The 22467-nt window shown below is 43.3% G+C and overlaps 1 protein-coding gene across 3 annotated transcripts in view; it reads right to left on the bottom strand.

The window, feature by feature from the left end:
- The window catches only part of TYSND1 (trypsin like peroxisomal matrix peptidase 1), a 339687-nt gene that overhangs the window by 137645 nt on the left and 179575 nt on the right, over window positions 1–22467 (bottom strand). For all 3 annotated transcript variants that reach the window (XM_069610514.1, XM_069610512.1, XM_069610513.1), the window contains exon 2: window positions 5107–6379. In XM_069610514.1, coding sequence (XP_069466615.1) covers window positions 5107–6338 — 1232 coding nt within the window. In that variant the 5' untranslated portion in view covers window positions 6339–6379. The remainder of the gene's footprint in view (window positions 1–5106; window positions 6380–22467) is intronic.

The raw sequence follows: 22467 nt of genomic DNA, 5'->3' as shown, positions 1-22467 counted from the left end.
AGTGCTTATTTTTTGTAAAAAAAATAAATAGCACTTACCGAGATTCAGCTGCAGCTTTCCTGCTCTGGTCTCCGGTCCGCGTCCTCCGAGTCCCGGCACTAATGAAGGGAAAGCCACCCAGCGGTAGACTTTGTTTACTACAGCTGGCTGGCTTTTCCTTCATTAGTGCCGCAAAAGCAAAAGCCAGCACAGGAGGGCCTCCATTTCACAAAATGGCGGCGCCCCTGTGCTTGCTTTTTCGAATTTTGAGCTTGAATAGCTCCAAATTTTACATAGGAAGTTTTAAAACGGAGGATGCTAGTATATTTTTTTTATGTGGCCTATCTATTTTTTAAATAAAACTTTTTACTAGACCATCCCTTTAATGGTAATGTTAAAGGTATTTGTATTTGACAGCTAGACTCCCTGTTAGGACTGGTTCTAGTCAGGCATGCCAGAAGACAAAGGGCTGCAGAGTTTCAGACTCCTCCCTCGTTTCCTGTCTTCACAGACACTCTGGAGCCTCGGCGGGCTACACAAAAGGCTCCCGTCATTAAACCAGGACTTCCCATTCCCATGAACGGCAGAAGAAGGACCAAGAAAGGACAAGCACACTACAAATGGCAAAACAAGAAACAAGTCACCATTCTAGAAGAATGGCGACCCTTCTGTGCATTACCACGGCAGGGTTGACACCCTGCGAATATAAATTGCACAAAATTCGGTAGAACACGTCCACTGCCACCAGCCATAATTGTAAACTTGTCACTGTAACAGAAATGTTAAATAAGGTTGGTGTGCTGGTTTCACAATAGAAAATGTAGAGAGGATACACATCTCTCTCTACCCTTGAGAAGACGTGTTCTGCAAGGTAAGTAAGTAACTGCAACAGAAAAGTTACAGCGACAGTGAGAAAAGGGATACTATGTTTTTCCTCAACCCTCCACATAAGGTGGGGAGGTGCTGATTTCTCAAGGGGGGTTGTAGAATGGATAAAAAGTATCCTTCTATCTTTGGGACCAGTAGTTCGCACAAGGAACCCAGGAGAAAATAAACGGGGAAGCAGAATGTTTGCTCCATCTGTCCGTCGTGAGGTGATTTGAATCCACAAGACTTCTACACAATGACATCTTATTACTCTGTTTAGAGGGAATATCTGGAAATGTATAAAACATCTGAAGTAAACACCAGTGAAAGTCATGCGGTCAAGTGATGTTGCAGAGTGTCTAGCATATTGAGTTAATCAAGCAAAGCACAGTCTAGCACATAATGAATGGCGGGATCCTCATTACGTTTCTTTCGGTTCCCGCATGGCTTTCTTCCTACAGATGGCCAACCTCTTTCTCAGGTAACTGCTGTCAGTGCAAATAATCCCTTTCCCTTCCACCCCATTGTCACACATCCTCCCTAAAGAATTCCAGAGCTATTTTTCAATCTAAATTATGGGGCACAGCATCTGGGCTCTATGTGCAAATATCCACAAACCAAGAAGATTTGCAAGGAATATCAGGGAGGTTATTAGGGAAGTCACAGAAACTTTGTGAATCTATGTGGGAGTTTTGCTATGAACATTTCAAATAACATTAGGGAGAATTTCAAGGCAAGTCAGTGAGATTTGGCGAAAACATCACGTGCATTTGAAAATCACATCAAGAAGAGCTTAAAGAAAAATTAAGGATTTAAATTGGCTCAACGAGTTCAAAACTTGTCATTTAGATGTGGGTGGGATGTGCAGATCAGGCTCAAACCGCAGATGGGCACATTTTGCCTTCCATCGGATCACAATCTATACATTGGAGTACCATTTAGTTGGGTAATCAATATTACAGCACTACAGAAACACAAAATGGTTGTAGGATATGCTATATGACATTACTTGGGTGCAACATCAAGCAATTTTGGTATAACATTAGGTGACCAGCAGGAATAGTTGGATTGGATGACAGGAAGTCAGCATGAATTTCAGGGGGATTTGGGAAACATCTGGTAAACAACATCAGCAAAATAAAAAATAGACTTTACTGAGTATTACATCACATAATTATGTTGTTGCTCTTCCATACTGAGGTAGAGCCTATTCTAGAAAATGCAAAGCTTTGTGGGGGTTTGCGTACTAAATATGGCAGAGTGCATCTTGGGACATATGATCTTGTCTGAGAGGACGCTCCTCTGTTCTGAGGCAACGACTACTCTATGGCATGTAGTTATGATGGGGCATATTTCCTAAATGAAGCAGACTACATTTTAACACATGTATTCTAGTAGGAATAACAGTGTACAGTAAGACTAAATATATTTTGGGATATGTAGCCATCAGGGGAGGTCTATGCATGGCAAAACAATGTGTACTTTTTGACAGGTAATTGACAGGTATTTTAACCCTGGTGATCTTCTGACCTCTTGCCCTGAGAAAAGGGATTCCCTTCAGAGCGAAGACTGAAAAAATGTATCTTTCTTACCAGGGGATTTCCATTTTGACATACACCCTTATGTGAACCCTCTGAAATCTTCTGTTTGAGAGGGCACCTAAAAGGGTTCAACATATGATTTTGCCAACCCAACGTAAAAAAAATAGGAAAAATAGGTCAGTGATCAATTGATTCCATCTACTTCCTTCTGAAAGCTTGCATCTAACGTATCATGGTCTCCCCCACCCCTTAATCAGTTCTTAATCGGTCTCATGTAATGAGCACATTGACATTACAAACAAATAAAATACTCATTCAACTCTTTTGTTCAGCTAATAAACCATGAAGTTTTCAAGTATCACAAATTGGAATTTTAAAATATTTTAGTTCAACTTTGCAGTGCTAAACATTACAATTCACTAAATCAAATGAAATCAATCATCAATGCTTTGATGATGTTCTTGCCAATAATGTGATAACCATCCTTTCATTGTACATCTAATTAAATAACAGCGTTGGTTCCAAAACAATGTTACAATTCTAATCACCTCAGAAAAACATTCTTGAGTCTAGACATAAAACATACACCTTAGCTGTCGAATCTAGAGGCAAAGTTCAAAGCAACATTCTATTCTGCTTACAAATGGTTGCTAAAATATATTGGCCTCTAAATGAAAACATTTCTCAAAATCTGTTGCATTGAAGTGCTCAGTCGTTTCGATTCAGATTACCCAAGGCCGGTGTCCGGTCAAATGGTCGACAGACAAATGGTCGACACAATTTGGTTGACAGGTCAAATGGTCGAATTTTCTTTTTATTTATATATATTTTTTTTAGGTTTTCGTTTAGGGAAAAAAAGGGGGACCCCCCCCCAAAAAAAAAAAAATTGTGAAAAAACAAAAATAAATTCGACCAGTTGACCTGTCGACCTTTTATTTTCGACCAAATGACCTAGAACCCCCAAGGCCTACACCATCTCATTATAATAATCCTAAATGGGAAGCAATCTGCCCGGCACAACTCCTTTCCTGCAAAATATGCTGTACTCTTAGAGTTATAAGTTTAAAATGGGCACAAGGAATAGCAATCCAATTATTTCTTGTTTGTTGTAATTCTAAAGTTTCTATCAATTAAAATGTGTTCTCTTTATATGTGTAAAGGGCAGCTGTAGTAGGTAATCAAGACTGCACTTGGGCATAACCTGACTGCAGATGTGTGCATTTGACTGCACCCGGGCAATTGAGGTTGTACCGGTCATAGGATTGGAATACCGAAACTTATGAGGCTGCACCTGTATGGGTAGGGTTGTTTCTCAACATGTGAAACTGCAAGTGGCATTAAAAGAAAAGCCGATTGGCTTCAACGTACTTATTGACTTACAGGTTCTATGTCCCTTGCTCAACCATTAGAGGTCCCTCTCAAATAAGGTCGCTTATTTCAAAGCAGTTTCTACCGGGCAATAAACATACACTGAATCCCATTTCACTGAGGGAGTCCCACCTCCCGAGTTTGCCATACAATCGACCCTGAGTTTGGCTCCTACTGCCTGCACCCTTCGTTCTTTTCTTACTGTCTCCTGAAGCCCTACGCTCTATCTGCTTACCCACATACCCCCCAGGCCCAACATAGCTGCTGCACACAGTGCTGCCCTTTTTCTGCCCCCCCCCCCCCATTCCCCATGCGTTTTTCTATGAGCAGTGTATCCGTGCGGTCTGTTTTTTGGCTGACACAGGAAACACGCTCTAGATAACCCATATAGTTGCAATTGCACTTATGTTTTGTGTTGATCACGTGCAGACTAGTTCATTTCTATTTCAAGTTTCTCTTTTGCATCTTGATGTTTGGTCTGTCCATCATTTATTTGCATTTTTAAAGCACTCACACAGCCCGTGGGCATCGAGGCGCTGTTACAGGAATATGGGCCTCATTACGACTTTGGAGGCAGCCATGCCCTTAATAAGGGCATGGCTGCCTCCAAAATTGGGTCCGGGATTCCCTGAATGGGGAAATACCGGGCCATTCCGAGTATGGAGGGCCCGGTATTTCCTCCTTTAGGGAACCCGGGCCCAGTTCTTCTCCATTCCCATTCGAGCCCTCATAGGGCTCAATGGGAATGGGGAGGGAGCTAACAACGGGCCCATTACGAACGCCGGCACCGTTAAACCCATTCCGCACTTCTCGTAATGAGGCCCCATGTCTCTTAGTTGCATATTTTTAAGGCGTTTAATACCCAGAGGTTTCTAAGCGCGGACTGGGGATCGAAACTGTGTTGTTTCATGTCGTCTTGTTTCTAAGGCAAGCACGTTGCCGCTGAGCTATGCTTCCTGGACATCATCCACTGCAATCGCAGTTTTGATCCCTGGTTAAGTACTTTAGGGATGCATGAGCTTACATTGTGATTATTTTATTATTCTGTTCTGTAATGTTTGCTTTAGTACACATTTTTACCAAATCACAGTTTTAAAAAAAATTTAAGTGCATATGGTAAATTAACCATTCGCACTACATAAAAACAATAATAAAAAAAGAATTTACAGGCAAGTTAAAACACACATTTTAACATGCCTGTAAATACTTTTTTCCCCCCACTGGTTTAATGCTTCATTTAATGCTTCATTTTAGGTAGCACCCAAAAGCGTTAACCCCTGTGGAATGTGGGAAAGGTTTATGTCCGTTGGGTGAAACATGATGGAGGAGACAATTAGAAATAAAAACTCACCCATCTTCCTTTTGGTGCTGTCGCCTCACCAGGATCCAGGTTGCTCCACTCACCACATGTCGACAAGTCAAAACTGTCCTTGCATTCACTAGAACTCCGGATCCCCAGACTTGCCCACAGTCTACCAGAACTGCCACTGAAGCAAGACGTGGAATGAGCATCGAGATGACATCTACTTGACCAGAAACCTTTGGCATGAGCGCAATTCTTGGCCAGGCATCTTTCAGTGGACTCATGAAAGCGGGTAAAGCTTTTTTGAGATTATCCAGGATGTGACTAATAGAACAGGCTATGGTCAATCCAACCCACTCATTGGCCTTCCAGCACAAGGGAACCACAATGAGTCCCACTAAGGCCAAATTACCCCCGGACCTGGCATAGACAGCACCTCCTTCAGTGCCTGGCAAACAGCGGGCATCAGTGAGAATAACAACATTTCCTTCTCCTGCTACATTGCTAACCACTCCTTTGCTGAGGGTGTTCAGAAAAATGTCTGGATAAAACATTCCGAATGGGGAACCACAGGTGAACAGAACATTGCCTTTCTGTAATGAAGCAGATGGCATGAGTCGCACTTCCTCAGTACCTCTGGGAACTGGGTCTTTGATCTTCACAACTGCAAACCAGTGTAGGAATGCCAGACCCTTTTGCATTTCTTCATGTTCTAGTTTGTCTTCGTCGTTGGAGAAGCGCCATCCTTCTGCTTTGTTGAATAGCCTGTGAAAGGTTTCATGAAATTCCTGACAGGGCACCATCATGAGGAGTTGTGCCTGATGCTGCCTTAAGCTCTTCTGACACCCAACTTGATTTGATAACGGGATCATCCCAGGTTTTGGGTTGCTGGCCCCAAGGTCCATGTGAACATTACTTTTCAAATGTCCTTTCACTGTGTAGCTGGTTGAACACTGAATCTCAACAGCAAGCTTTTCTGAAAAGTCATCAGGAAATAAGAGCCTCTTCCGCTCGGAGCAATCCAAATTCGTGCCTTCGAGCAGAAAGGGGCTGAAAATTGATCCATGACAGAGCACAATCCCACGACTTTGATCAACAATGACTCCACTGCAGCTCCAGGGTCCATCCTCATCCAATGCTGGTGTAGCAAGGCCCTGGGATGTACCGAGGGTTTGGCTGCCTCCAATCCGTGGAAATAACTGCTCATTTCCTTGTGAGATGGATCTCGTTTGTGTTCCTGAAGCGCTCACTACACAGCCGCATTGCTCCCAGGCTTGCATGTTTGCTTGTATTAATTAGCTTAATTCAGCTTCTAAAAGGACTGGAGAGGAAACGAAAAAAGTGAGCAGTTGGATTTTCTAAACAATACAAAATAACCATTGACAAATCCATTCAGGTTGGCTTGTTTTAAAATCTGACAAGTTTGTCCACTAAGCATAAGGTGTGCACTTGTACCTGCTGGAAGGGACATATCCAAAAATGCAACAACTGTTTATCCTGAACTGTCTAGCAGGGGTGCAGATAGCCAACTATAAAGCACCCAATCAAACATCCCAATGCCACAAGTTGTTTTCAAGCAGTTCATAGAAAGTAACTCTTTGTCAGGTGGTGAAAGAATAGCAAAGCAGAGTAAGCATCTCCTAAAAGGAGCATAGACATATTTACAAGAAGAACGACTAGGCCGAGGGCAGCAGATTGCAGAAGAGCAGCATTTATTGTAGCTTGTTTTCAATGTACTGGTTGTCATTTTTTATAACTATAAAGCCCATTTTGTTTCTCAGAGTCTGGCTGATGCAGCTCGCAGTCATTCCACTCTGACAGCTAAAGTCGTTGATGGCCAAACTTGTATATATGATTGATATTTATAGAAGCTTTATTGTTAGGGCGACTTGTTTATAAAAGTTTTTTTTTAAAGGGAAATGTGTATCAAACCCTTTGGGTATTTAGTGATTCAGTCATACAACTCTCAGACATATATGACTGATATAAAGCTCTTTGGTCATTTCCATCTCCCCAAAATGCTCTTTAATATGCAAAACAGACAAAACCTCACACTGGTTTTATTGGTGCCACGTCACATTATCTTTGGAGTTCTTTATAATCAATACACACATACACAGAGTTAAGCAATCACTTTTACATTCATATACACCACATACATTTTTAAAGAGTTGCACAAATTAGGATTAATAAGGGAATTCTGAAGCTAGGGGATGTGATGGATGGGAGCCAATTGTTGGGATTTGAAGATCTACAGTGTAGATATGGTTTGAATCGGAGAGAATTAAATAGATACTTGGCTCTAGCTTCCATGATTAATTTAAGGATAGGTATGGCTGGGGGTTCTGTTGGGGGAACTTAGCAAATTATTGGAAGGTCAGGAATATTGTGTACGGACTTATATACAATTTATGCCTATTGGTGAAAATATTCAATCAGCATGGTCACATGATATTGGGAGGGTTATTACTGATGAGGACTGGAGTGACATACTGAGGGTGAATTTACATTTGGGAGCAGACATGGGTTTGCGTTTGATTCGACAGAAGATCATTGGAAGGCTATATTGGACACCTGTTAAGATGTTTAAATTGGGTCTTCAATCTTGTGATTTATGCTGGTGCTGTGACATTGGTAGAGGCACCCTGTTACATTTACTGTGGGAATGTCTGAGAGTGCAATTGTATTGGCGGGATGTAATTGATAGGATTGATCTGATTTATGGAATAAACTTACAAAGGTCTGCAGTTAATATAGTTCTATTGTCACATAAAAATAGATGTGTGCGTTCTAGAAAATATACTTATTGGATTGATAGGGCAGTGATGGTAGCAATTAAATTAATTCTCAGAATTTGGAAAAAGAGGAAAAAGCCTAATGTCGAGGAGTGGTTAACGGAGTTGCATATTCTATCACAGTATGATAAGGTTTCATTGGAAATAAAGATAAAGGTGAGGAATACATAAAGTTATGGGGCCCATTTTTGGCTCTTTATGATTAATGTGACAGTGGAGCTGATCTGGTGGATATGTCATCTGAGGAGGAAAGGGGGATAAGGCAGAGGTGATGGTGTTTTTTTTTTCTCCTCGCCCCACTTGTGTTGTTCTGTGTATATTTGTCAGTTTGCTGTTATGTTTCGCAGGATAAAGCTATTATGACAGATTGAAGATGTATGATGCTTATATTGTTCTGTAAATTAAGTTGTGACGCTTTACTGTGAGACATTGTTTACTTTATTGGTAGTTGTTGCTGTTCATTGCAAACTTAATAAAGTGTTTAAAATTTTTTTTAAAAAAATGATGCATTATTCTACAATATTAAACGCATGCCTAAGCATTGGTCTAGCACAGAGTTCCCACAGGTGACACTAAAATGATGCTCAGAAGCGAGAACTAATTTCCCTCCCCATACCCACATTTCAGAGGTCTGTGGCTGCTGAAAAGATGCAAGCATAAAAAAGATCATAGAGAAGTAAAAATGGATAAGAGTGCAGAAGAGTATCAAGAACCCCATGAATGGATACCCAAAGCCATATATATGATATGATATGACATGGCATTTATAACGCGCCTACACACAAGTGTTTCATATAAGGGTGAGAACAAAAACTGTGTGCCATACGTACACACTGTTTCACAACTGTAAATATGTCCCATCAAGATATCCCTTCAGCAATCTTAACAGAAGCTGCTCAGCGCTAAGCAGGCAAATGGCATCCTTGCTGGGTTTATCATGCGTCTTTCATGTCATTTGGCTGCACGCTCAGTATTACTAGGAGAACCAACCGCAAAGTATGTCACACAATGCATAACAAGTAATCTTTACATTCATTATACTTTAAATATAAGGTAGGACTTTTACTGTTAAACAGTACTTCAAACGACAGCAGGGCATCTATGTCTATAGCAGAAAATCTCAAAATGCTCCTATTTACTGTACAGTCCAATCAACTCTACTAAGTTTAACATTTTAAATCACCTTAAACGCAAGCTGGCAATACCCATAGCCTAAACGACACCCACAAGGTAATACTGTGCTGGAACTCCCGATCAATTGCACAATTTTACTCTTGGTTTGTTGGGTATTTTGAACAATTGCACAAATAGCAATGATGTAAACAGTATGTACCACTTCATTTGTTACAGAAGGTGCCTGCATTGTGCAGCTCTGAGGAATGCTGTTGCTTCCCACACATTGATGTTCAGGGTCACCCTTATCCATTACTCCACAGTGAGAATGCACAGCCAAAGATTCCAAGAACCTTCTCCAGCTATCTGTACTCTACTGAGGTGTCTATTGTGAGGGGTCAAAAATGTGAGGCAGACAACTGTTTGAAGATATATCGAAACATGCCATTTTATTCTCAAACAAAATATGATAAAAAATGCCTCACTATACCTATTCTGCTGAGGATTTCCCTGCCAGTCCAAAGCTAAAGGGAAAAAATCTAACAGGGTAACTGGCCCTCACACAAAGCAACAAATAAGTAAAAAAAAAAAAAAAATACACATAGAAAATATATGGCAATACAACATGACATGAACAACATTCACAGCTTCTGAGTAACCTTCTAAAGTCTGGGGTAATTTCCCTTCCCCAGGACTCAAAGTCAATTCTGAAAATGTTCAACAAAAGAAAGAATTGAAAAAGAGGTCAGGGCGCCCCTCTGCAAGAAAGAACACAGCATGATGACCTGTTCTGTGGGAATGTACCCACTAAGAGTACACAGCCGAATGTTTTAGCTCACTGTACCTTTCACAAAGGAGAAATGTCCATTTGCATATCAGTCTTTGCCCCACTCACTTGAGCAGTCCAGCACCGAAATGCCAGGCAAACCTCCTTTGAAAAATATTACCAACAGCAACCCCAGACACGTGTTTTGGCCTAGTCGGGCCGCTTCAGTGATGTGGAGCTGTGCCTCTCTGAGCACAGTGAGCAAGGGGTCCACGTCCGGATAACCCCAAGTAGCTTAGGTTGATCAACCCCAAGTTCCTTTTACATTCAAAAAGAGGTCAGAGCGCCCCTTTGCAAGAAAGAACACGGCATGATAACCTATTCTTTGGGAATGTACCCACTCAAAGTCTGCAGCCACATGTTTTAGCTCATTGTACCTTTCACAGAATGAATTGTCTGAAATCAGTTCTTGATGTTGCAAAGTCAAAGTAAAAGTTCATTAACCAAAGTTCTAATGGTAGCAAATCTCTTCTCCTTGGTGAAATATCCACTTTACACTTCCACCAAATAGCACCAATTGTAATCCCAGCTACGATGCTTTATCACCTCTTCAAGAAGATGTGCCACAGTTTAAAAGAAATGCAATATTCACAACTCTATAGTTCTTGGTTAAGAATTAGTATTACTTCAATTATAGTTTTAAAATTCACAATGGTATATTTTTCAGGATTACTTCTCAGTGCTGCTGCTTCCAGTTTAACAACTCCACTACTACTTGATTCACCATCAGAACAGTCACCTTTGTCTCACAGTACTCCACCTTGTTTGACTACTACAATGTTGCATCTACTGACAACCAGATATACCACCACCGCTTCAGTACCTTACACTACCACCACAGCTACAGTGATGTGTACTTCTAGACAGGCTTCAACAAGAAATACTTTAAAGTATTTCAACATATTAATGTAGGCAAGGCACTCTTTCTCTGAATCTCTCTCCAAAAGGAGCAGCCTCTTTGCCTCTCTTGTCTGTCTGCCGCAAAAACAACCTGGGTTTGGCCTTAAGACTCACTTCTCGCAGTCTTCCACAGTCCCTGGCAGTACAGGTTGCGTCGACTTCAAAATTAGTCTTTACAATCAGCCAGTTTCCCTTCCCTAACTTTACCTGCACCTTTCTTCCAGTTCTCTGCCCAAGTAATTACCCAGAGTGTCACTCTCTTAGCTTCAGGTAATGCTTGTACAGATGTATCTTAGGTCAGGTAACATCACAGTAACAGTGAGACTGCATTTCAACTCTGAGAAAGACTGGTTTCACTATTAATATGGGGAAACTTTTGGCTTGGGCAATGCGTGTTCTCTTCTTCAATGATATATACACTTTTAACTTTATCTATATGAAGGCTGAGCCGCATTAAAGTAAAGAATTCAGTCTTTCTTTAGAAATCACAATTAGGCACATGCAACCACTTCTTAATGTAGTTTTCAAAGTTCAAAGATTGGTATTGAATTGTATTCCCATATTAAAGTGAAGGATAGAGTTGAGTACTCCTTTGGGAATCACAATTAGGCACACAAAAACACTTTTTGAACAGTTAAAGGTTGCAACAATTGGGTTATCAAGGTTATGTTTTCAATAATGGTCTTTACAACGTTCACTCTTCCCACTCCTTCAGACAGTAACAATCCTTTAAGGGTTGAAAAATGGATTTAAGCAGCATTTGCTTTGAACGCGAGTGAAACTATGTTCATATTATGCTTGGGTGCTACATTTCCATTGTTCAGGAACTTCAGCTTCAACTAACAACTTCTACTCGCTTTAAACCATACGCAAGTGACTAGGGAACTGGATACTGTAGCTGGCAATTCTCGCACAAGCTATTAGAACGCCATGCTTCACACATCAGCTTCTTTAACACTTGTTCTATGGGTCACATTGCTTCCGCAACTTCTGCCACGACTTCTACTGCTTCTGGCTTCTTAGGGACCTAAGTGAAGGGGTCTCCGGTCTGGCCACCGGTTTATGGAGCCCCTCTCGCGACCCACGGCTTGACAACTGCTACTCGCCTCGGTCTTCAGCACGCTCTCTGCACGGCAGCCATTGCAATCAGGCTCACATGGGGAAAGACAGCTCTCCTGCACGCCTTCTGCTGCACAGTCTCTACAATTAAGAGTTTGGGGGACAGGACCCCTCTCAGTAGGCGAAAGCTGCCGTCTCTACATTCTGGCGTCCCTCTTTTCCTCCCACTTCTGCTTGCTTTGCCAGCCTTGTGCCTTCTTCAGTCTGCTAATACTGCTGCAAATTGCATTCCAGTCAAAGTTTGCTCAGATTCAACAGAACCTGTACCCTGGGTCACAGATTTTATATGTGGCTCAGGGATATTATAATGGCAATATGGCATTATCTGTTTTGGTAGTGCAGAAAGGCACTTTCTTTCAGAGGACAAATACTGAGTCTATACCCACGGGATCTCCTCACCACCCTGGGTCCTGTCTCCTCCAAGGTGATCCTCGCGCAGTACACAACCCCCAAGGTCAGGATCAGGAAGTGTATGCCTTTCCCTGGTCACCTGGGAGGAGACTTTAGGAAGGGTTTCAGTGAAAGATACATAGGATTCTTCACAATATGCCCAGGCACAGTTTACAAACTTCACTTGTGATTTTGCCATATTTTAGAGATTGGAGGTACATCAGCTGCAACAGGCAACTTGCCTTATTTCCATTCTGTCCCTTGCTAACACCAGAGCTGTAACCGTGAGAAGGGGTTTAAGTTCATTTTATGTAATATTTATATACGATGTGCCTGTACCACTTGAATACATTTCATATGAACACGTTACCACTTGATAAAACAGGTTGTAGACATTTAGCTATATTGCATTAATATTACAGACCAGTCGAGGTGCTTCTCATAGAGTGACAACTGGCAATTTGTGAGAGAAACCAAACATTAGCATTGAAACCAAAAGTCCTTGTTGCAACCTTCTCTCACTTGTGTCCAGTTGGCAGACAGCTTATGTTTTTATTGCTTCCTCTAAAAGATTGTATTCGGATCTAACCAAAAGTATACAATTAGCAGTAACAATTAACTCCAGTGCACATAACTGTAGAACACACTACTTTCTCCAAATCTTGGGCAGCAGAGATTTGAAAAGACTCTTTCAACTAACATAGCATAAAAGATGACAGGCTTGAATTAACTTTCTAATCCATGCAATTTTAGAAACGTCCTTACAATGTTTTGGAGCCAAAATGGGGGCCAGAATGGTGTGGAAAGGGCACAGTTTGGACAACGCGGACAGAGTTTGTTGAAGTGGCAGCATCTGGTAAAGGTGCAGAGTCTGGCAGAGGTGAAGTTGGGGGGGGGGGGTGGGCATGCACCTATTTGGGCCTAGGGCAGAAGAAAGCCTAAATACGCCACTAAAAAGGGAGCTATGCCGAACCAGCAGGTCAAATAACCAAACGCTGGCAGGAGAGCAAATCTGATTATTTATCCTTTTATTAATCGAACTGCCGTTTGCCCAACTCAAATGTTACTCATATATCAAATTCATCCATGTCCATGTTCTATCATGAGGCCATATTCCCCCTTTACTTCGCCAAAAACATATTCAACACTGCCTCTTCTACATTTACTTCGTCAGACATTTACTTCTTCGTGCACGTCTTCTTACTTTTACTTCATCTGCATGATCACATTGTCATGGTGGCAATGGATATGGTAAGGTTAGAGTTGGAGTCAAGGAGGGGTTGGGGGAGAACATAGGTTAAAAAAGAAGGCGGTGCAGGGGATGTGCCCCTGTAATGACGAAGTGAATGTTAGAAGAAGTCAAAGAGAGAAGAGGTACAAGTATGCTGAGGTAAATGTGTCGAAGTGAATGATGAAGAAGTAAAGACATACATCCCCTGAGGCCTACGGTTTATATACACATCTCTGCATTAAGCACTTAAACACATTACTCCACCAAGCTAGCTTACCAAAAGGAAATTGCAAGTAATAAAAGCACAATAATTCAGTCAACAATACTTAAAACCTATGAGATAAATATGTTGATATGAAGGGGCAGGCATCTTTAGGTTTACTTTTTATATTCAGGCGAAGTATTTAATGACATAAACAGATGTATTCTTTGGCTTAAGCTTACCCAGTTAGATATGTTTAATAGTTAATTTGGTCTGATTCAAATAGTGTGATTTAGTTACAAAAATCTTTTTTTTAAATCAGTACAATAGATACATTTGTAGTGAAGTGGGAGTGATGCTGGGATATTGCCTATCCCATTCCCATTCATGCCTTTTTAAATAGATGGCACCTCTATCTTGCTGCTGTTATCTATCTCAATTCCACCTCCTCCCTTATACCATAACCCTACGACACAACTGCTCATATAAGGTCATAGATATATGCTGATGGCACAGTCATTCTAGATCTGACCCAAAGAGGGTTGTAGCATTGCAAAGCTAACATTAAAGATCTGGTTTGACAGAGATATAACACAAATACAACATTTGTGTGTTACACTAGAAGCAGAAACTGTTAGTAATACATATGTATGGACACATTTTGCCAAATCATGTGGTTGCACACTGCATAAAGAACATTCAGAAACTAAATGTAGGCAAGACTACGATCAATAGTCTTGTTCGATTTTATTCTAAATATGGATCCAAGCAATAAAACAGCACCTTAGAGTTACAGTGGCCCTTTTAATTTTCAATTTCCAAAAGAAATCACATGTGAAACCTGATCAGATACTGTTAAATAAAAAAATAATATTGATGAAATCATAATCCCCAACAGCATCATCTAAGTACTTTCGAGCCCAGAATCCTATGTAGATACGTAAATAAAGTACTTGTCATGGATACTTGTATTATTGTATAACAGGTCATGTACTCTTTGCCATAAAATAACTTGCATCTCAGTGAGCCATCCCCCACATTTTATTTCCATTCTACCCATTGTTGATATGATTAAAAGAAAACGAACTTCACCTCTCTACAGTGTGAAGCTAGATGCAAACCGCACTGTCCATCCATGCACAGGATTTTGGCCGAAACCAATATGGCACATTTTCTACTGTCTTGCCGTGTAGTATGACAATGTCAGAGATCTGACCCTGTCAAGGGAGGGGGGGGGGGGAGTGGAGACCCCTCTCAGCCTGTAGTACGAGGCCTACAAAGGTATTTACCAGAGCCAGTCCTGCCCCAGACTTGGGAGGCCCCTAGCAGTGTCCACTGCAGATGTGACTGGTTAAACGTACAAAGTACCACATTCTATCAACCCATACCCACCTCCTCCGATGTTGGGCAGTTTTTTTCTCTCTTCTTTAGGACTGCAACACGAGGGAGCCAGCGGCAAAAACAAAGCAGGCAGAGAATCGCCATCAGATGAACAGCATTCGGGACACTCTGTCGCACCAAGAACAACCTCGAAAATTGACCCTCGCTTAGCGAGCTGCCATTGCAAGATACCAGCAGACACATGTTCACCAATATGGCAGGGCTTAAGGGGTGCTTTCTATTTTCTAACAGTTGTAACCTGCACAAAGGTCAAAACCAAGTCAGCAATTGGCCTGGGGAACAAGCCAAGCGTAAGGGCCAATGAGGGTGAGGGGGTGAAGCAGAATAAAAGGTCACAAGAAGGATGGGTCAGTGTGGTTTCTTCGGGTGAGGTCAAAGGAGGAGAAGGTAGACTGACGGCTCAGGCAGACGAAGAAAACAGAGAGCATGTGCAAGGTGAGGTATCGGTTGGTGAGAGGAGGTGGCACTTGGGTGTGAGAGTGCACACATGATGAGTGAAGGGAGTGACGGAGTTTAATGGGGCGAGTATGGGTGAGTAGGTGAGAGTAAGGGAAATGAGATTGAAAGGAGAGTGTCTATGGAGAGGATGGGAAGAGTGCAGAGGAGAGTGGGCAGTAGTAGAGAAGAGTGTACTAGAGCGGGGAGTGAAGAGTAGTAGAGTGGAGAGGTGAAAAGAAGTAGAAAGGGAGGTGGAGAGTAGTAGAGAGGGGAGTGGACAGGAGTAGAGATGAGAGTATTAGAAAGCGACAGAGGGTAACTGTAGACAAAGTAACATCTGAAGGACAGAGAGAGTAATAGAAAGAAAGTAGGAGGAAGAGCAGGGAGATGGTAGAAAGAAGGGAAAGGAAGTGAAGAACATCAGGGCAAGGAACACTTCAGTGTGAGAGACAGAATGAGAGTGTGACACCTGGGTGACTGGAAGGCTCCTTTTCTTGATAACATTCTTATTGTTGGACCCCTGGTTAGGACCTCCCTGTATTGACGTCAGAGGGATTGAGAGGGATACGTCAGTTGCCTTTAGGCCCTCACCATTAGACATCCAGACTTTAAGAAAGCAGGGATTACCAATCTCTAGCAAACACTTTAGGATTTAGGGATGCCAGTACTAGGAAGGAAAAATACCACTGGAGATGACCATTAAAAACCCTTGAACTGTCTTTGAGATTTTGGGTATTGTTGAGACCAGGCACTCAATGGCATGCCCAAGATGAAGCGAGAAGCATTGTGATGCACCATACTGTGGTTAAGCTTATATATGCTTGCATGTGTTTCCCAACATTGAAGTGTAGAGAATGGACACTCTAAAAGGAGAGCAGCCTTGAGAGCTAAATCTGAACCACTCTGTCTATGATCTACCTGTTTTATTTGACTTTTCTTCTTGCTTGTTTAATTTTTCAATGCAAACACTTGGGACTGAAAATTGCCTAGAATTAAAACAAAAATTAACATATGAACAGTTGCACAAAATTAGGTTTTACATTCTAGCCAAAATACAGTTAAACACTATAGAAGTCAGTGGGTTTGGCTTACCATCCTATTTTTCAGGAAACATAGCAGTGATGACTGAATCCCTGCATCAGTTAAGTTCAGAAGACTTTTTTTTATGTATTCAGTAAAGGGCTTTTATGAATGAATTAGGGATGTGGCTGTGCTGTGTTTAGGCTTATGTAAACTTGCATAGGCTTTCCAAACAAAAGGAAAGGTCACTGCCACACTTGTTCTCCATGAATCATCAGTACACCTGCTCTGCACCTCAGAGATGTACTACAATGTTAATGTTAAAGGATATTTGTACCGCGCACTATCACCACCGGAGTGGTCCCCTAGTGCTCTGGCGGCTCGGAAAGAGGGGGAGGGGGGCGGGGGGTGAGTTATTGGGAATGAGCTGTAAAAGTGCAAGATAGCAGTGATGTGCTGTTGGTGGCCTCAGCCCAGTGGGTCTGTTGCCTGGGCTTTGGGTGTTATACGGTCGATAGTCGTTGTGTGCTGTTGTGCAAGTCTATGTGCGGTTTGTTTTGTTGTTGCAGTGTAGTGAAGTTTGTGCGGTTTGCTACATTTTAGGCTTGTGGTTGTGTTTGGTTAGAGTTTGAGAGGTGTATGCAGAGGGATGAAATTGTTAGTGGATTTGTTTAGTTGGCACTGCTGTCCTTGCAATTAGGTCTAGGTGAGATGCCTGCCATCATTCACTATTACATCAGAGTGTTGCGCCTGCTAATTTTCAACATTCTGTCTAGATGTGAGGCAGGCTTGTGATCACGATTCCATTCTAGTGTTGCACTTGTCATCATTCACAGTTTCATTTAAGTGTTCTAACATTCACAGTTTGTCTAGATGCGATGCTGGCTAAGGTTAAGAATTCCATCTAAGTGTGGCACATGCTAACATTCATAATCCTGTCTAGATGTGACTCAAGCCAAGGCTAAGAATTCCATCTAAGTGTGGCACATGCCAACATTCACATTTTGTCTAGATGCGACGCAGGCAAAGGTCGATCTAAGTGTGGCACATGCTGCATTCACAATCCTGTCCAGATGTGACACAAGCTAAGGCTAAGCATTCCATCTAAGTGTGGTACATGCTAACATTCACATTTCTATCTAGATGTGACGCTAGCTAAGGCTAAGAATTCCATCTAAGTCTGGCACATGCTAACATTCAGAATCCTGTCTAGATGTGAAGCAGGCTAAGGCTAAGAATTCTAAGTGTGGCACATGCCAACATTCACATTTTGTCTAGATGCGACGCAGGCCAAGGTCGAGAATTCCATCTAAGTGTGGCACATGCTACATTCACAATCCTGTCCAGATGTGACACAAGCTAAGGCTAAGCATTCCATCTAAGTGTGGTACATGCTAACATTCACATTTCTATCTAGATGTGACGCAAGCTAAGGCTAAGCATTCCATCTAAGTGTGGCACATGCTAACATTCACATTTCTACCTAAATGTGACGCAAGCTAAGACTAAGAATTCCATCTAAGTCTGGCACATGCTAACATTCAGAATCCTGTCTAGATGTGAAGCAAGCTAAGGCTAAGAATTCCATCTAAGTGTGGCACATGGTAACATTATTACACCAGTCTAAAGGTGACACAGGCTACTGTTGACCGTTCTTTATAGGTGTAGCACTAGTTACCATTGGCTAGTATGTTGGTGCGTCACTAATCTCTCTAAGTGTGCATGTTGTAAGACTATGGAAGACTACATTATGGAGAGTTAAGGTAGAGTGGTGAGGGCTTTCTGGAGTAGAGTAATTGCTCTAAACCCCACCCAAGCAACACCTACAGTTTTGTTGGTGTATGTTGGCTGCTGGCTTCCTTTGCTTCCCCTGCGGACACCTGCAGACACATCTTGGAGCCGCCAATGTCGGAGCCGCCAATGTCGGAGCCGCCCTTGACCTTGGGGCCCTTAGCCGCAGGGGGCTGCCCTGGGAAGATTCTGGATATGGGAAGGAGGGGCCAATCAGGCGCACGGGAGGGACGGGAGACGGGCTTGGGAAGGAGGAACCATGGGGACTGGCGGGCTGGAAGCCCTGAGTGCGCTAGATGTGCCTTAATTAACAAATATTGCCGAATATAGGGCCCAAAAGGTGCTTTTCTAAAGCTCTGGCCTTGGAGTGCTGCGCAACTCACCCTGGCTGCATGGCGGTGGTCCCATATGGTGCCGGCAAAGACGCTGCGCAGCTAGTGGTTCAAGGGGGGTTTCTTCTTTATCCAATCGGTTGCGCGGGAGGTTCGGGAGGCGGGCTTGGGAAGGAGGAAACATGGGGACTGGCGGACTGGAAGCGCATTGTGCACTAGATGTGCCTTAATTAACAAATATTGCCAAATATAGGGCCCAAAGGGTGCTTTTCTAAAGCCCTGGCCTTGGAGTGCTGCGCAACTCACCCTGGCGGCATGGCGGTGGTCCCATATGGTATAATACAAGGGTGTTTTAACAACAGCTTTTCAAATTTTAACAACTTTTTTTTTGTTGAACACCATTCAACTGAGATAAAAAACAAACTTCATTCCTAAAAGGATTTACTGGTAAACCAAAGGTAGTGAACCCACTACAACTCCCATGAGGCCTCAGCTGGCCAGTAGTTCTAGCCTCAGTCTCGTCCTCCAATGAGGACTCACTCTAGCCCAAGGTGCCTTCCTCTTCTTTTTTGATGACTTGGCTTCCCTCCATCATAGCATAGGTAAATAGGGCAGGCAAACTCTCTCTGGCCTTGCTATCCTGCGAAGACTTTATACCACTCCGCAGCACTGCTACATAATCACTCTCGTGAACTCTTCTGCTCTTCCCCTTTAATGAAAAGTGATCAAGATCGTTAGGGAGGGGAATTTGCTGTCATCTTTATTAGATCTACTTATAACAATATGATACAACTCACATCAACAGCAACATTCCTCTAGGGAGGGATAATGGTCGCCTCCGTGTCTTTAATAGAATCAAGACTTCCTGCGCTGTGTGCTTGGGCAATCTTCATTCTATGACAAGCATTATGCCAATGCAATATTTGATACTGGCTTAAAATAGAAGGTTCTGAACACCGAGTCACAGGACCAGTCTGCTGCCTTCATGATCTCCTGCAGCGGAACACCCCCTGCAAAAGCTCTGGAATCCATAGATCCTGTGGCCGAATGAGCTCCGAAAATAGAAATGTCTATACCCGCCAGTTCCATAACTTCTCTCACCCATCTGGCTATAGTAGCCGGAGCAACTGCTTTGAAAGGTTTCCTGCGCGCCATCAGGAGCTGGGTCACATTATGCAGCCTTACTGCTGCTGTCGCTGCTTCATAACATTTTGTGCACTGTGCTACACAGAGCTTGCTGTTATCAGGGAAATGAGGATATGTGATGACTTTAGAATTAGTCTTAGTACGCTGCGCAATATTAAATGCTACGCCTTCAGGATAAAAAATCTTCCTGTCAATCTCCAGGGCTTTGACATCTAACACTCTTCTGCATGAGACTAGGCAGAGTAAAGTGGCCAGCTTTCGGATAGCTGTCTCCCAGACAAGAGGTAGTTTCTTGGCCATTGCTCAAACAACTGCAAAACTTTGTTCACATCCCAAAGAACCGAATACTTGGGTAATGGGGGCTTACTCACTTTAACCCCTTTAAGAAGCCATGCTACTGTAGTGTGCTCTCCTACTGGTGCTCCGTTGACCAGATCCTGACCGGCTGAGATGGCTGACCTATACACCCCCACTGTTCCGAATGCCCTTCGTCTAGAGGTTAGGGATGCTAGGTAATTTAAAATCTGCTCTATAGGAGCTGAAAAGGGAGAAATACTTCTCCCCCTGCACCATACCTCCCAGGCCTGCCAAGCGGAACTATAGCTCTGAATTGTGGATGGAGCCCACGATACTCTGATAAGCTCTGTAGCTTCCTCTGAAAGCCTTGGCAAGCACCATCTGTGCCTGAAATTCTGCAGGCTAGAAGGTTCAGTGTATTGTTCTGGATCAGAGGATGAGGAGTGTCTGTCGGATCGGACAGGAGATCCATCCGGTGAGCAATTCTCTGCGGGAAATCCATGGAAAGTTCCATCAGAACTGGAAACCACGCTTGCGAGTTCCACTCTGGTGTCACCAAGACTAGTTCCGCTTTGTCTCTGCGGACCTTCGCTAGTGCCCTCGCCAGCATTGCGAAGGGGGGAAAAGCATAATGGATGTGACCCTTCCAGCTCTGCAGGAACGCATCTGTCCCTGTCGCTCCTGGGTCCAGCCTCCAGCTGAAATATCTTGCCAGATGGATATTCAGTCTCGGGGCAAAGAGATCTGTATTGAAAGGGCCCCACCTTTGCTGTAACTTCTCGAAGACTGATTTGTGCAGTCTCCAGTCGCTCAAGTCTATTAAATACTGGGAGTTCCAGTCTGCTACTGTGTTCTTCACCCCCGGAAGATATTCTGCTTTGACTGCTATCTCCCTCTCTAGGCAGGAGTGCCAGAAATCCTTGGCTAGTTCTGCTAGTATCTTGGGCCTCGTGCCTCCCAGCTTGTTGATATATCTTACCACTGAGATATTGTACATCCGTAACAGGATTCAGCATTGGGCTCTGTCTCTGGTAATAGCTTTGACTGCAAACTGCCATCTTTGCTCCTTCCACATAAATTGTATGAAGTGCCGGTACTGTGGTGCAGTGGGTACCGTCAGGTAGGCGTCTTTCAGGTCTAAGCGCGCTAGCCTATCTTCCTTCCTGAGAAGGTCTGCTAGTAGATGGATTCCCTCCATCTTGAAATGCATGTAAACTAACCAGCTGTTCTGCTCCTTCAGATTGATGACAGGCCGTACCTTGCCTTTTCTGTGCACTAAAAACATGTTTCTCAAGAAACTTGATGAGTGAGGTTGAGCTCTTTCTATGGCCTGCTTTCGCACTACAGCTTGTAACTCTGTGTCTAATAATTTCACTTCCGCTTGTGAGCTGTGCATGCGCGGCAGAGGTCTTCGATGTATGGGAGGGTGCAGGAAGTCTAGTTGGTAGCCCTGCGCTTTCTGAAGAACCCATGTGCCTGCAGAAAGCTTGCGCCAATTGTGCATGAAGAACAAGGTTCTCCCTCCCACCGGGGGGTATATCTCATTGCGCCCTCTCAGCTGAGTTGTTATTCTGGTGCCTGAAGTATCCTCCGCCTCTTCTCCCTCTGAAGCCTCTGCTTCTATTTGGAAAGAAGGAGTCCTGTTGACGCGATTCCCAGTATTGGTCTCTCGGACCCTGGGGCCTCTGTTTGAATTGAAGCGGCAGGTCGAACGGCCTCTATATCGACCGGCCCCGGCAAAAACCCATCCAGGGAAAACTTTCTGTATCGAAGCTTGTGCTTTCTCAAGGCTGTATAAGTTCCCACAAACTTGTCAATCTCTTTGACAAACGTGTCTCTGAAGAGCAAACCTTGAGCGCCTTCTCCAGCTTCATATGAGGCCAAATCGTCGAGCTTACTGTCTATCTTCAGCAGCATAGATCTCCTCCTCCCGGCTGAGATGGCAGAGTTTGCGTTCCCCAGTAAGCATACGGCTCGCTGCGCCCAGCCAGCCAGGATAAATCCAGTATCTTGTCTTGGCAAGACCTCCATGCACGGTCCATACCCTTCCTGGCATCCTTGCCTGCCTTGATAACAAAGGTGAGCCTCTTAGGGTCCACCTCCGGGGTCTCGGAGACCTTCCCGCTAAGCTCTGGTCTGGGGCATTCTGAATTCAAACGGAATCTCGTTTCTTTCTCTAATGGCTTCCTAATTTTCTGGGCAATATATATATTGCCACTCTTGGCGACTGGGTCCACTCCGTGGACCTAGGGAGCCTAATAGCGTCCGGCTTGAACATATCGGATATGTCATCCTCCGGGTTACTCTCCACTATGCTGGCTTTATTGCCACAGGCTACCTTGACCTGCACTGTTACGCTCTCTTTGCCCAAACTACTGTCCTCCTCCTACTCCTCCTCCTCTTGTCCG

The sequence above is a fragment of the Ambystoma mexicanum genome, chromosome 8, assembly GCF_040938575.1.
Source record: "Ambystoma mexicanum isolate Mex_15411 chromosome 8, UKY_AmexF1_1, whole genome shotgun sequence".
Lineage (NCBI taxonomy): Eukaryota > Metazoa > Chordata > Amphibia > Caudata > Ambystomatidae > Ambystoma > Ambystoma mexicanum.
Note: the sequence above shows the minus strand (reverse complement) of the source record. Positions and strands in the feature narration are given on the sequence as shown.